Raw genomic sequence first — 15,901 nt, forward strand, 5'->3', positions numbered from 1 at the left:
TGTATAATTATCGGTCCGCGCTACAACTGTGAGCTGCAGACTGTCCATCGTTGCTTAATTAAAATCGTACAAGATCTCTCGCCTGTTATTAATTTCCAGAATGGTGTGGTTGACTGCAAAGACAATCATATTTATCGTGTGGGGTGTCGCTATCGCAAAGCGGACTTCAGCACGCAGATTACCTGTTTTAATGAGCGAGAAATGGCCTCCAGGCTCTTGATCAGGCGATAAATCAAAAGCAAATAGCGTGAAGCCAGCCATAAATTCTTCACGATCTATCGCCATGGCACAATCAGCCTTTTGCTTGCCCGATATATGAGCAAGCGCCATATATTCTCTGATGGCTAAATCAGCATTAAAATTAGGATTATAAGGCCTCGCGGGTATCTGCTGACCATCCAGATATAATGCCGCGTGATTGACGTGGTAGTGGTGAAAGTCCAGTGGGTTTTTTGTATAAGAACCGCTGAAGCCCTCATTATCTACAAACCCCAATATAACAGTTTTTGGTATCTGTCCTAGGAAGAGGTTCTCGTGGTTCGTGATCCGTGTCCCTGCGGCGATGCTGTACACTTTCAGGCATGTTCGGTCAACAGCGTACTTGGCTGTTGCTGCTAGGAGGGCCTGGCTGTGGCCGATTCGGACAGCCGGTGATACCTGCACTCTTTTCACATAGAGAGCCGCCTGCGAGATTTGTACCTTCAGCGGCTCGGCTTCTGCGGACATGAGGCAGAAAGTATCCTTATTTCTTGACAGTTTAACCTTAAGGTCAAGGCCGTTCAATATTAACTTTGGCTGGTTAAATATATCCCCAAATATGGGTCCCAAAAGGTCGATGGGTTTTGAGCGAGAGGCGGCACTGGCTCTTTTGATAAATCCCGCATTTGCGCCATCCAGGCGCCTGTCATTATGATGCCCCGCAGTGTCTTTATAGAACAAACCGGCTGTAAATTGCGATGCCAGCGTCTGTGAACTGTAATTTAAAAGGGTCTCTATGTAGGCTCTATAGCTGTAGAGATTGTCCGATTGTGAGATAAGTCGGTCTCCCAGAGTAATATCGACCTGGTTAAAAAGAGTGGCTAGAGGGTAGTTTATGAGCGCCACACGCGCACCATCGGCGATGTCCGTATTATCCTGCTTCACGATGCGACAGCTTATGTACAGTAGCGTGTTGTTCAGATCATAATAATAATCACCACTACCAGATATGTAAAACTCCAACGGTCCATTGTCTGACAGAGCAGCAACCGGCTGTACTTCTACAAATAGAGATTTCTCGATACTTGTTTGAGTCGGTGGTACGGCAAAAATATCCAGTTCAGATTTTGCGCACTCTACAGAAGCGTCATGCAGGAAAGCCATGGTAACTGATTAGAAGATGTCGTCCGCAGAGCGTCTTACTCGTTTCTGACGGGGGCGTCTCTTGGATGTAGTTTTATTCATGAGCATCGGCGGTAAAGGAGGGCAAACGCGACGCTTTCTTTTTTGGGCTTTTTTAGCGACATAGATTATCCCAGAGCCGTCTTGATGGGTTGGCGTATTTATCCTTTTCATAAGGGCAGTCGATGCGGATGTCACGGCATCTGCAGCGATGTTCCGGGCAGCAGTCCGAACGTGTGGTTTTACTAATTCTAAGCCTTTTCTGAAAAGCGGCACGGCGCGACGAAATAAACCTTTAAATAGTCCTGCCAGTCCAGAGCCATACATGTACTCGCTCCCGCGGAATCCCTCTAGACCGTGCCCCGACTGTGCCGTATAGTAGCGGGCATAAACAGCAGGATCTCCATACACCCTTTGAGACAGCATTTTATCGTGTCAATGCTGGCGAGGTCTAAAATGTAATCGCACTATACACTTGCCGTATCTGAATTTAACCGGCGTTCCCTGGTCCGACATGACTGTAATGTTTATGGAGTCAAAGTGTTGCTTGCACAGCGGTATGTAATCGGGCCGTGAGTAGCGCACCGTGACAATATCATTATCATCGCCGCTAACTTCTACGGTTCGTAGCAGTTGAACGTAACTGTCACCTACAAGTTGATGCTGAATTATATCAGTGTATACAAAAAGCGAATAAAAACCAGCCTTTGAATCGGGGTAAAAGCGGCGATTCCACGGCATTAAAGCAACGGGGGAGTCATCGACGGTCTGCAGGCCGAAAATAAATTTTAACTTAGTACCCAGAGTAAACTGTATAGGGGATGGGTCGGTCAGGATCACCTCGCGGCGTAGCTCATCATACCGTATTCTGTAGGCAGGCGTAGATAAATACAGCGCTTCTATTCGGGCATTGACCGCGCCAACTAGCTTAGGAATGGACGAGTAAAATCCTGATTTTATGTGATACTGTACTAAAGGTTCGCCGTGTTTAGCCGCGTAGAAGCTCCCTTCAAAAGCATCAAACGTGTTCCACGTATGGGGGTACTGTATTTCCGTTAACGCCACCTCATAATCTGCCGAAAGATGAACGGCCCGCGCTAACTTGGTATTGTACTCCGATATTGTGTTTTCAGGGTAGATTTTAATTGACGAATTACTGGGTAATGTCACGAAAAATGAGCCCGCTTCCATGGTTATATATCTGTCAACTCTGAGGCCGGGATCCAACTATTGAATTTTTCGGGGTAGCCCAGCCATTTGACAAAGCAATGACTCACACCCCTGACACGTTTTTTTCTCAAAATCTTTTCTACTCTGTAGACACGATCCTCATCCATAGGTATTTTTTGCAGCTCTTCCTTATAAAATGACCCCTCTACAGGCTCACCGGCTAAATCACTGATTTTATAAAGGGGTTTATGAAATTTATTGGAGACGCCGGTGATTAAAAAAATCTCATCGCTGTACGTCTTCTCATAGCCCTTACAGAAGGTCGATTTATAGCGCGATATTCTCACATGAGAGCCGACCGTTAAAGACGGTTTAATCGGTTTATTAGTAATAGTAGAACTGTAAATATTGCGCCAGATTTGCATCACGTTTCTCTCTGACACAGACGCGGGACTACAGCGGATCGTTGAGTGGTACGTATGGTTGTAGCTATGCAGCAAATCCGGTAAAATATCAATATACCTAAAGGTATTATGATGCGTAAGATAGCGCCACATACGGGTTTTTAATGTGCGATTAAAACGCTCGACCATAGCGGCTTTTACATCATTGTTTGTAAAAAAGTGATGAATATTGTACGTATTACATAGCTGTTTGAGTGATGAATTTATAAATTCTTTGCCGCGATCCGTCTGCAGTTTCTTCGGTATGCGCTTATCATTTTGAAATATTAATTCGAACGATCTGGCGACACTAGCGCCTGTCTTGTTTGTCAAGGCTACGCACCATGCGTATCTCGATAGAACATCAATCACCGTCAGGATGTATTTGACATTATCATTTTCCCTTGAATAGTCAATTAAACTTACGAGATCCGCCTGCCACTGCGCATCAATGGCCGAGACGTAAATTTTATTTGTCAAAAAGCGTTTTCTAGCAGGCTTGTGTAGCGTGTAGGTGTCTTGCTTATTTAACCAGGCAATAACATCAGATTTCTTTATACCGCGTGCTCTTGCAGATCTAAATAATTTGTCAATACCCGAGAATGAGCCGGGTGCGCGGCATGTAAAATATTGTTTTTCTAATATGGCATCATACGATTTAGACGTCATGATTGATTAAAATGATTGTGGTTCGTTAATCAACAGCCTGCTTCTTTCAGAAATTCAGCTGTATAAAAATTCCTGTTTTAATCCGGATATATCATGCCTGAGTTAATGCATGCATTAATTGCATGTATGGTTGTGTTCTGGGTGTTAACAGCAGGCGTGTGGTGGGGGCGTAACTGGGTGTGTTTCTGGGTGTTAACAGGTGAGCTGGTTTCTGACACTCAGGATAAATACAGGTGGCTGGCCCACTAAAGTACATCAGACAACCACCAGAAGTCCGACCAGACTAAAAAAAGCAAGCTATTCTAAATGTAAGTATATAAGACAGTTGTGTTATTATTCGCAAATGCTTAATTATATTTAACTATGCATCTCTAAAACCATAATTAAGGGTGTTATTTGTCTAATAAGTTAGTTTTATACTGGAGGATAGCTGCATATTTAGTATCGTTGTATAATATAGTTTTACTGCATAAAACATATTCTGTGGTACATAATTAATATAGAAAGACTTATCCGCGGGCAACTATTATAACATAATTTATGTAATACAGTAGTTAATAACTGTCAATACGCCCTAACTAGCGCCTGCAGCGTTTACTTACTACATGTGTGTTGTTTAACATAGACATATTTATAGTCATATTTATACAGTAGCGGTATATTTAGTGGGGCTGTGTAATATAGTTTTACCGCATAAATCATATTTGTGGCGCATAATTAATATAGAAAGACTTAGCCGTATTACCCATGATTTGCTTAGTATAAGAATATTTATACACGGGGAGCAGTTTATTTGTTGGGGTATATAATTGCGTTTGACGAGTAGTGGTGTGTGGATAATATAGATTGCGCATAAAATTTACACAGATAATTTATTTTAGATGGAATCCCAACATTTTTCAGCTTTTTCCAGTCAAGTTGCGGATTCGGTAATAGGTATGTTTCAAGATTTATATACATGTATCTGTTAGTGTCCCATTCTAACTAAGGGCTGTTTTTATATATTATCTTTATATTGTTTATTCTTTCTTGTTTAAGATGAATTAATCAGGACCATCCCCGATAATCTAGATGAATTTACCAGGAACACCCCCGATGCTGTAGATGAATTTATCAGCAACTATAGCGATGATTTTTTAAACGGCTTCAGCGTGCCTACTCTGGAGTGTGATACACCTGGAGCTGAGTATAGTAACACTAATGCAGGTGTCGCTGCTGTGTGGGATTTGACTCAAGGCATCATAGGTGCGTTGTGTGACTGCTGTGTATGTATGTGTGTGTGTGTGTATATAGCTTTTAAGTATTTAGACGTGTAAATATATATATTAATTCTTTACAGATGTCGACATGTTTCCAGAACCAACCACCACGGAACACAATCAGCCGCCTGTTGAGGAACTGATGTACCAGACCCCCACGCCGAGAAACAGCCCTGATTCTAGAGCACCTAAAAAACAGCTCGGACCGGCGGGCAAAAAAGGGAGAGGTGAGAATCGTATGAAAAGTTTTTTTGCACAGCCGCTCTGCGAAAATCCACCACGCCTCTACTAAGGCCTGTATCTTTATTTATAGCTTGTAAACTGAAGCCTAGAAGAATTTTCACAAAAGAGAATATACCGGAGCTAATGGAGAGCATCGCAGAAGCTGCAGAAGACGCCACGGCAATCATTCACCACACATCGCTATCCCGTAAGTGTATATTTTGGTATACATGCACAGTCTCTGTACAGTCAATGATGCACGTGCTTCATCATTGAGATCCATGGCCCCCACATATCTGACACATGTATAATCTATCCTGCAGCTAAGCGCAGCGGCCTGCGTCGGTCTCACACATATCTGGCACACGTATAATCTTTCCTGCAGCTATGCGCAGCGGCCTGCGACGGTCTCGCACATATCTGACACATGTATAATCTTTCCTACAGCTAAGCGCAAAGTCATGAGAAAAACACCTCCAGCACCTCTACAGCCGCTACAGATCACCGAGAATGGCGCAGCACAAGCGTGGCCGTCGATACAGACGGCTAATGGTTCTGTTAGAGCATATCCGCTATCACCGATCTGCGTGGTGCAGGACGCAGGAAACCCTGTACCGTCGGACCATCGTGAAATACCCCATTCAAGTACCGGTCAGCCATCGACAATCCGTGTGAATGACCCCGCGCCACTATATCCAGAAGTGCTCGAGGCACCCCGAAAACATAAGCGGAAAACAAAACATGTTACAGAGTCACCAACCGCATCCTGCGCCGTGGGTGCAACAGCCACGATGAGTCGTGAAGAGTATGATCGCGAGATTGATCAGCTCGCTGATGGTAAGCAACCATCCATAGAGCCGCTCATTATACGTATGTCCCACACTATGCAACCGTCAGCGCCATGTGTAACGGGTCCTGCTAATGCCTCTGGGGCCGGACCCTCAGGACCCTCTAATTTGGGTGACATATCTCATGTCTGTGTATCTAACTCTGTTAATGTTAAGAAACGGTCAAAGAGGTCGCGGCCGGATGATGTTAAGGGGTGTAAAGAGCTTAAGGTGTGTAAAAAGCCACGGATTCATGCGCCAGCTATAGATCTGCAGCATGAATCCCGCAGCTGGGACCCCGTTGAAATGCTTGTATTTCAGGAACACATCGGCCGCTACTTACGCTACAAACGCTGGGTCCCCAAAATAATGTTTTTTTGTGATACTTTTGAAAAATTATTATTAACACAAAACCCAACACAGGCTAATAAGTCCGAACTATACGCACTTCGGAGCCTGCTGCTGGATGGCGAGATAACAACTACAGCGACCCCATTATGACTAGATATGGCCGGCTACGGCATGCATAAACCACCTAAACTAACACTACCCAGGTATAATAGGGCTAGAGTTATAAAGAGGGCTCTAAAATTGTTGGTCAGCGCTAGACGGGCGCTATGCTCTAGGAGGCGCCGTGGTGCCATGTGTCCTGCAATGCCTCTACAGTCACCACAGATGTCGTCACAAGAGTCAGAACAGCACTCACATAGTCCAGGCAGCTCTGCAGCTGCCGCACAGGCATCTACACAAAATTCACAAGCCGCAGACGCTGCTGGTAATGTGCGGCGCCCCGATCATACAGTATTTTTGCAACACATCCATCATCATGAAAGAGCCCTCCGCAATTTCAACGGTCATATACATACAGATCATTTTAGATTTGTAAATTTGGAGCGTGTACGATCATTTGAAGAGGGCTTGAATATTGTTCATGAAGGCATTCAGGCATTACTGGATAGAATCATCAGGGACATTGAACCTGGCGACTTTGTACAGTTAAGGTTTGATGCCGGTGATACTTTAGACCCTATTTTCACTACAAAACAAACCCGTGAAGATTTTAATTCCGAATCTTTTTTAAATGCTGTTGCCCGCGCACTTCAAAGTAACAGTGAATGCATATCATCCAATTCGCTAAAGCTAGTCGTCACCATCATTAAAAACCGACGCGGTGGTGTAAAACAAAAAAGGCGCTTGAAATCTATAGCGAGCAGTCAGATCATTAAACAAAAGAGACAATGGCTGTATGATTTTAACAATTACACGACAAATCTGTGTTTGGCTGCTAGTGTGTGCGCCCTGATGGACGCCACGAATGTCACTGATGGTGTTTTACTGAGCCGCTCTAAAAACATACACGCAGCACTGGGCATCCCTGATGACCAATTAGTGAGTTTTAGCGACATCCCTGCATTTGAAAAATATTTGGGGGTCACCATTAAAGTACTGTACTATAGTCAGGGCGATTGGCGTTACTTTGAGAGCGGTAATACAGCTAATGGCAAAACAGTATTCATATTGTTCCATGATAATCACTACTACGGTATCAAAAATATGAAGGGTTTTATCGGTGCTAAGTACTTTTGTGAGCTCTGCAATTCAGTGTTTCACCACAAAAACAACCACTCCTGCCAGTATTTTTGTAAAGCCTGTCAGAGAGAGAATTGCGTAGAAAGCGGTGCCGACCAACAGCCCAGATGTCCTGTTTGCAGAGTTTATTGCCGCTCGAGCGTGTGCTTAGATTATCACAAACAATTTGGATTAGGCGACCCAGCATTCTGCAGACTTAAAACATTTTGTGACAAATGCAACCTTTTTGTCCCCAGAAATAGTGAAACAGAGCATAAATGTAATGGTTTGCGCTGTCCTGTATGTCGCAGACATATAAATAAATTCGATGCCCATCTTTGTTACATGCGGAAGTATGTAGCACAGGATGAGTCAGATTGCTATATCTTTTATGATTTTGAGTGTATGCAGGAGACAGGCACGCACATCCCGAATTACATTTATGCTACAACGCTGTATGGCCACCCCTCCTGGGAGTTTGAGGGCGATACCTGTACACATGACTTTGTACAGTTCTTTACAGGCGGTAAATTTTCAGATCATACATTTATTGCCCACAATGGTGGAAGATATGATGCATACTTTATTGTTAAGGAACTGATTTCTGAAAAACTACAAGTACAGTTGATAACCCAAGGTGGCCGCCTCTTGTGTGTGTCGCTACCCGATTTGTCTATAAGGTTCATAGACTCTCTAAATTTTATCCCCATGAAACTCAGTAAATTACCACAGGCCATGGGCTTTTCAGGAGGCAAAGGGCATTTTCCACACTTTTTCAATACCAGAGAAAACCAAAACTATGTAGGTCCCATACCTGATGTAAAATATTATGGGGTGGAGTACATGTCACCTGGTGAGAAGGTAGAGTTCCTGGAGTGGTATGAGACACAGGTAAATACAACTTTTGACTTCAAGGCCGAGCTAAAATCTTATTGCAAACAAGATGTTGAAATTTTGAGGCACGCCTGCGAGATCTATAGAGAGCGTATTATGCAGATGACGCAGAAAAATGTTAAAAAATACTGTAAGCGTCAAAAGCAAAAGATTGTAGTGCGCAGATGTGTTGATCCTTTTCAGCTCATCACCCTGGCCTCGGTGTGTATGACAATGTACCGGTTTAAATTTCTTCCAAAAAAGACAATCGCCATTTTACCTGGTGATAATTATCACAAGGCAAAAAAGCGCTACTCGACACCCGCTATACAGTGGCTCATGTATGTAGCCCACTCTGAGAACATCGACATACAGCACGCTTTGAGAGGCGGTGAAAAACAGGTCGGGAAGTATTTTCTAGATGGCTATGCCTATGTTAGCGGCCAGCACATAGCCTTTGAATTTCAGGGGTGTTTTTACCACGGTTGCCCCGTGTGCTATAATGAAAATGACACAAATAAGGTCACAAGCACGTCCTACGGACAGTTATATTACACCTTTTTAGCTAAAAAGCGTTACTTACAGTGTTGCGGGTACACAGTAAGACTGATGTGGGAACATGAGTGGAATGAAATGGTTGAAAATGATTCTAACCTTCAAACATTTCTTCGTCAGATGGAATTCCCCGCTCCTTTAGACCCCCGTGATGCGCTTTATGGCGGGCGAACTAACGCCATTAAGCTCTATCACCATCTGGAAGAAGGGGAGACTTTACACTACTACGATTTCACCAGTCTGTACCCCTTTGTAAACAAAACTAAAACATACCCTGTAGGCCATCCAGACATCATCTACGACAATTTTGGATTCATTAAAAAATACTTTGGCATTGCTAGAGTCAAGGTCTACCCGCCGAGAGATTTATTTTTTCCAGTTCTACCGGTAAAACTCAACAAAAAATTAATGTTTCCCCTTTGCTACACATGCGCTGCAAATTCCCAGGCAGATATTTGTGCCCACAGTGATGAAGAACGGGCGCTGACAGGCACCTGGTGCACTATAGAGCTCGAGATGGCGATAGAAAAAGGGTATCGGATCGCTCACATCTATGAAATATGGCATTTTCCTAAAACCACTGATGATCTGTTTGCGCCTTACATTAAATTACATCTTAGGGATAAGCAGGAAGCCTCTGGTTATCCTAGCTGGTGCACTGATGACGCCAAGAAACGGCAGTACATTGACTCTTTTCTTGAAAAAGAAGGTGTCCAATTACGGCCTGAAAATATAGCTGTCAATCCTGCTAAGCGCCAGATCTCCAAGCTTTTCTTAAATTCTTTATGGGGAAAGTTTGCTCAGAGATCTAATCTATCATGTACCAGCATTGTTAGGGATCCAGATGAGCTTTTTAAGTATTTGTTCCTGCCTTACTATGACATTTCGATGTTACATTTCCTTGATGATGACACCGCAACCATTAACTGGAAATATGCAAAAGGCCACCACACACTCAACAAAAACACAAACATTTTTATAGCGTGTTTTACAACAGCGTATGCTCGGTTAGAGCTCTATTCGCTGCTGGACCGGCTGCAGGAGAGGTGCCTTTATCACGACACAGACTCAGTTATTTTTGTACAGAGAGATGGTGAGTGGCAACCGCCTTTAGGCGATTACCTGGGGGAGCTGACCAGTGAAATACCCGATGGTACACACATCACAGAATTTGTATCCGCGGGCCCCAAAACTTACGGCTACAAACTCAACACCGGTAAAACTGTCTTAAAAGTTAAGGGGATAACACTAAATGTTGGTAACTCTCAATCTATTAATTTCAACAGTCTGAAAGATCTAGTTCTGGACTACCCGCGCAATTCTGCCGCAGAAACTCAGAAACGTATTGTCGTACAGCAGGCGGCCATTGTGAGAAATAAAAAGTACTGGGATATTGAAACAAGGCCATTACGCAAAACACAAAAGTGCGTTTATACAAAGCGGCGACTATTAGACGATTTCACAACATTACCTTTTGGGTATTAGTCGAGTATTGTGATGGATACGCGTCTGCAACACCCGTTCTCGTGCATTCTAGCAGGCCCGTCTAATTCTGGAAAGAGCTATTTTGTAAAACAGCTGCTATATAATATTGAAGCTAATTTTTCTCAGAAACCTGATAATATTGTATGGTTTTATTCGTGTTGGCAAAAACTATATGATGAAATCTCTCTCTCTTTTCCCCACGCCAGATTTGTGGAGGGTCTGCCGAATACATTCGTAGATGACGAATTATTCCCACCGGAGAAGGTGAATTTGGCGATTGTTGATGATCTCATGGAGAGTGCTAGTGAGAATTGTGAGATAGAAAAAGCCTTTACCAAGTATGTGCACCACAGAAATCTCAGCATTTTCTACCTGGTGCAAAACATATTTTGTCAGGGCAAGAAAAGCCGTACGATAAATTTAAACACAAAGTACATGGTACTTTTTAACAACCCCCGAGATAAATTACAAATTTTAACTCTAGCTCGTCAGATGTATCCCGGAAAAACACGTTTTTTCCTAGAAGCTTTTGAGGATGCCACGCGGGAGCCTTACGGGTATTTGCTTGTAGATTTGAGAGCTAATACTCCTGAGGATCTGCGTTTAAGGACTGGGTTGTTTCCACCCGCGCTGCCCGCTGTCTATGTTCAGAAGAAAAAAACTTCTAAAAAGTGAATTTTACCAGGTATCAGACATTCTACGCTGTGGTCGTTGTGATGTAAAGATGTCTGAGAGGCTCCGGCGTAACTGGGCTCTCTTAAAAACCCTAGTGAAAGCAACCCCCGCTGTCAGAAAGTCTATTTTGCGCGATGCAAGCAATGATTTAATTACAGCCATAGGCGAGATTGCTTTAAATATCTTAAAAGGCAGGATTCCGCTGAAAGAGCGCCAAAAAGGTATATTAAAGAAGTGGCGTAAAGCTATAAGAACCCTGAGCGACAGGTCTCAGCCCATAAAGAAAAAGAAGCGCCTACTAAAACAGGCCGGCGGGTTTATCGGTCCTCTTTTAGCTTTTGCAATCCCAATAATAACAAGCCTGATCGCCGGAAGATAATGGAGCATACAACGAAAATGTATCTAGTCCCCAAACAGGAGCTAGACAAACTAAGACCCGGTACTACAGATAACATACGCGACAGTGTTATTCGGCGCCTTGATGGTGAGATTAGCGACATTTTACAGCGTCGTGACATTCCCGATGATGTGAAAATTAAAATGTATAGCGCTGTGCTACAACGCTACTTGGTACATACGAGGCACAGCTCAAAAGAAGTAACGGCTTTAAATCTCGTTAGCCCTCCTGATCCTGGTCAGCAGCAATTGCCAAATACCGACTCTGATAAAAATCATGAGATCGCTGAAATTGTCGGACATATAAACCAAAGATATAAAAAGAATGCTGAATTTTTACTAAACAGGCTGCTGCAGAATAAAAATGTCACAGCATGGAATAATAATGCTGAATTTATTTTCAAAGGATCCGTAATACCAGGGTCTAACTTACTGGATTTGGTACGTAGTACAACGCAGAGTCATGCTCTGAACAGTAGAAATTTACCACCGGGTTGGGATTCATTTATGCAGGCTATGGCCGAACTAAATATGCCGTCTACAGTTGTGGGTAACCCCGCTACTAGGAAGCTTTTAGATGAATTAAAAATTACCAACAGTGAGACACGCTCTGTATCTACACCGCTGAAGTTAGCGGCGGTTCCCCGTACAATTCAATCTTTACATTCCCCGTCATTAGGTACCACACGTGGAACTCTGCTACCTAAAAAAAGGTCTCTACCGATGCTGCAAACCATGTGGCTCACGATGTAAAGAATGTACTGGATAAATGCTGTACACGCCTTGTAACGCTATATTAATTATTTTGTAAGAAGTGTAATTGTTCATTGTACTATTTTAATGTTTTTACTTTTTATATTCTGTATGAATTTTTATAGTAATGAAATGTCTTTGAGATGCTGTTTTATTGTGAGAAATAAATCTTTTAAATTTTTTTTTTACAATATCGTGTCTTTGGTTTTTATTCGTATAAAACACGCCGCTTCTTACTTGTGTTGTAACATTGGGTCATATTATAACTTGTGTTGTGACATTGGTGCATATCTCTTCTGTGTATATAAGGCAGCCACAAGGATAAAACCTGCTACAATGTGAATAAACACAACTTGCAATGGCCTCAGTAGATAACAAATAACTTTGCAGATGCCATCTTCAGGACACAAAAAAGAGAAAGCAAATATCAATTCAGGTACAATACAAGTACAAATGTGTTATAAAACAAAGTTCTGCTTCACAAAGATCACCAAACAGCATGAGTTTGTACAAAAATATCTGACCCTCAGATAACACAGCTGTTTTCTGAGATAGCTAATACAAAAAACAAATAACCTCAGATGCCATCTTCAGGACACAATAACTTTTCTGTTTGTGAGAATAAACATTTATGGGGTACGCAAATACAACAACAATTGCTTGACCTAGGTGCTATAAGCCGCTGACCCACAGTTAACCTAATTTAGGTAATGTTCACCATTTAGTTAGTGTTTGAGAATACTTTTCACATAACAGGCTGTAGGATTGCATACAGAAACATCAGACCTATTCACTATATGGATACACTGTGAATAAAACAAAAGCTTACAGAATCAAACTCGGGGCTACGTATAAAATCTATTATAAAACAAATGAAAAAGGTGTTATAAACCACGTGTAAAATAAATACACGACTAGGCTATAATTATAAACATGTGTTATTCCACAAAATACGGGAATAATATCAAAACTACAACAAATTAAACTATATTAAACTATATCAAAAGGGGAAATCAAACAAGGAGGGACAGCTGGATACCAGCCGTCAGACAAGGGGAGGGGAGGGGTCCAGCCGTCAAACAAGGGGAGGGGAGGGGTTACACACTTTGATACACTTTGATAGGGGCGGGGCACCTGTCAGATTGAGTTTGACGAAACCTGGCTATTATACACTACTTGCCGGGCCCGTATCTTGCCCAAAACGCGTGGCAAAGTCAAAACCTGTTGGAGTACAGCGTGGCCATCCGGTTAAAGCTCAGTCTGCAATGCCTGAAAAGGTATCCGATGCTAGAAAGAGTGCAGTCTGGCATTTTTTTAAACAACATCCAATTGATCAGCGCAAAGTCATCTGTCAAAAATGTTCAACTACCTTATGCAGAGGGCAGAATCTGAAAAGTCTCAATACAAGTTGCATGCATAGACATTTAACCACCATGCATTTGCAAGCTTGGACTAACTACCAAACGTCCCTTAAGGTTGTAGCACCCTCGGCCAATGAAGCTAGTCATCAACGCAACATCCCTTCCGGCAGTGTAGGGCCACCATTTTCTGCACCACCTGCAGTATCTGTGCAGGTTTCTTTGCCAGGCCAAAGCAGTCAGGGTCAGGGAATCACCAGTTTCGTAGTAGGAAACACTGCATCTAGGGCACCGGCGGCAACAATACCATCTCCCACCGTCTCTCAGTCTGCCATGTCCACCGGCACCCCCGCTAGTTCCACGATCTCCAGCTCTCCAGTCCAGCTCACCCTACATGAGACTATGGTTAGAAAAAGGAAGTACTTAGCCTCGCATCCGCGTACACAGGGTTTGAACGCCCACATAGCTAGACTAATCTCGTTAGAGATGATGCCCTACCGGTTAGTTGAAAGCGAAGCTTTCAAAGCCCTGATGGACTATGCTGTACCACGCTACGAGCTACCCAGTCGACACTTTTTTTCCAGAAAAGCCATCCCAGCCCTCCACCAGCATGTTAAAGAGCACATCGTCCATGCACTCAGGCAATCTGTGAGCACAAAGGTGCACCTGACAACAGATGCATGGACCAGTAGGCATGGCCAGGGACGTTACGTGTCCATCACGGCACATTGGGTAAATGTGGTGGATGCAGGGTCCACAGGGGACAGCAAGTTTGGGACAGTTCTGCCTAGCCCACGGTCTAGGAAACAGTTGGCTGTAGCCGTTCGCACCCCCTCCTCCTCGTCCTCCTGCAGAAGCGAGACCTCGTCCACAGACCGCAGTCGCACAACCACTCCATCCGCAGCTGCCACTGTTGCACACCAGGTCTCCCATTATGGGGCAGCTACTGGCAAACGTCAGCAGGCTGTATTGGCTATGAAGTGTTTGGGCGACAACAGACACACCGCTGAAGTTCTGTCCGAGTTCTTGCAGAAAGAAACGCAGTCGTGGCTGGGCACTGTAGATCTTGAGGCAGGCAAGGTAGTGAGTGATAACGGAAGGAATTTCATGGCTGCCATCTCCCTTTCCCAACTGAAACACATTCCTTGCCTGGCTCACACCTTAAACCTGGTGGTGCAGTGCTTCCTGAAAAGTTATCCGGGGTTATCCGACCTGCTTCTCAAAGTGCGTGGACTTTGCTCACATATCCGCCGTTCGCCCGTACACTCCAGCCGTATGCAGACCTATCAGCGTTCTTTGAACCTTCCCCAGCATCGCCTAATCATAGACGTTGCAACAAGGTGGAACTCAACACTGCACATGCTTCAGAGACTGTGTGAACAGAGGCGGGCTGTTATGTTTTTGTGGGAGGATACACATACACGGGCAGGCAGTAGGATGGCAGACATGGAGTTGTCAGGTGTGCAGTGGTCGAAGATTCAAGACATGTGTCAAGTCCTTCAGTGTTTTGAGGAATGCACACGGCTGGTTAGTGCAGACAACGCCATAATAAGCATGAGCATCCCCCTAATGCGTCTGCTGATGCAAAGTTTGACGCACATAAAGGATCAGGCGTCTGCAGCTGAGGAAGAGGAAAGCCTTGATGACAGTCAGCCATTGTCTGGCCAGGGCAGTGTACAGGACAAGGTAGCGGGCGAACAGGAGGAGGAGGACGAGGAGGATGATGGGGATGATTATATTTTTAATGAGGAAGCTTTTCCGGGGCCAGTGGAAATTGTTGGCGCGGCAAGGCCGGGTTCTGGTTTTTGGAGGGACACAAGTGACGTGGATTTGCCTGAAACTGCCCCTCAACCAAGCACAACCACAGATTTGAGAACTGGAACTTTGGGCCACATGGCGGATTATGCCTTATGTATCCTCAAAAAGGACACACGCATAACAAAAATGATGAACGATGACGATTACTGGTTGGCCTGCCTCCTTGATCCTCGCTATAAAGGCAAATTGCAAAATATTATGCCACATGAGAACTTGGAACTAATATTAGCAACCAAACAATCAACTCTTATTGACCGTTTGCTTCTGGCATTCCCTGCACACAGCGCCCGTGATCGTTCTAACACGAGCTGCAGGGGCCAGCAGACCAGAGGTGTTAGAGGGGCAGAAATCAGAAGTGGCGTTGGCCAGAGGGGTTTTCTGACCAGGTTGTGGAGTGATTTTGCTATGACCGCAGACAGGACAGGTACTGCAGCATCAATTCAAAGTGA

The 15,901-nt window shown here is 43.9% G+C and overlaps 1 protein-coding gene across 2 annotated transcripts; it reads left to right on the forward strand.

The window, feature by feature from the left end:
- The first annotated feature begins 4,455 nt into the window (after positions 1–4,455).
- Positions 4,456–12,435, forward strand: LOC138670359 (uncharacterized). Of its 2 annotated transcripts, XM_069757623.1 has the most exons (6): positions 4,456–4,598; positions 4,701–4,907; positions 5,002–5,148; positions 5,235–5,351; positions 5,591–5,980; positions 10,659–12,435. In XM_069757623.1, exons 1-6 carry the CDS (start codon positions 4,544–4,546, stop codon positions 10,688–10,690), a joined length of 948 nt encoding a protein of 315 aa, XP_069613724.1. In that variant the 5' UTR covers positions 4,456–4,543; the 3' UTR covers positions 10,691–12,435. The 2 variants fall into 2 exon arrangements, with proteins under 2 accessions (XP_069613724.1, XP_069613722.1); XM_069757621.1 differs by lacking the exon at positions 10,659–12,435 and having other exon boundaries at positions 5,591–6,826.
- The last annotated feature ends 3,466 nt before the right edge of the window (positions 12,436–15,901 follow it).

Source organism: Ranitomeya imitator, chromosome 3 (genome assembly GCF_032444005.1).
Source record: "Ranitomeya imitator isolate aRanImi1 chromosome 3, aRanImi1.pri, whole genome shotgun sequence".
NCBI lineage: Eukaryota > Metazoa > Chordata > Amphibia > Anura > Dendrobatidae > Ranitomeya > Ranitomeya imitator.

Bases quoted from the DNA above. Each gene is read 5' to 3' on its own strand.
- LOC138670359 (XM_069757621.1), top strand. From the start codon at position 4,544: ATGGAATCCCAACATTTTTCAGCTTTTTCCAGTCAAGTTGCGGATTCG. The intron at 4,599-4,700 runs GTATGTTTCAAG...TTCTTGTTTAAG, and splicing joins AGTTGCGGATTCGGTAATAG to ATGAATTAATCAGGACCATC. The intron at 4,908-5,001 runs GTGCGTTGTGTG...AATTCTTTACAG, and splicing joins TTTGACTCAAGGCATCATAG to ATGTCGACATGTTTCCAGAA.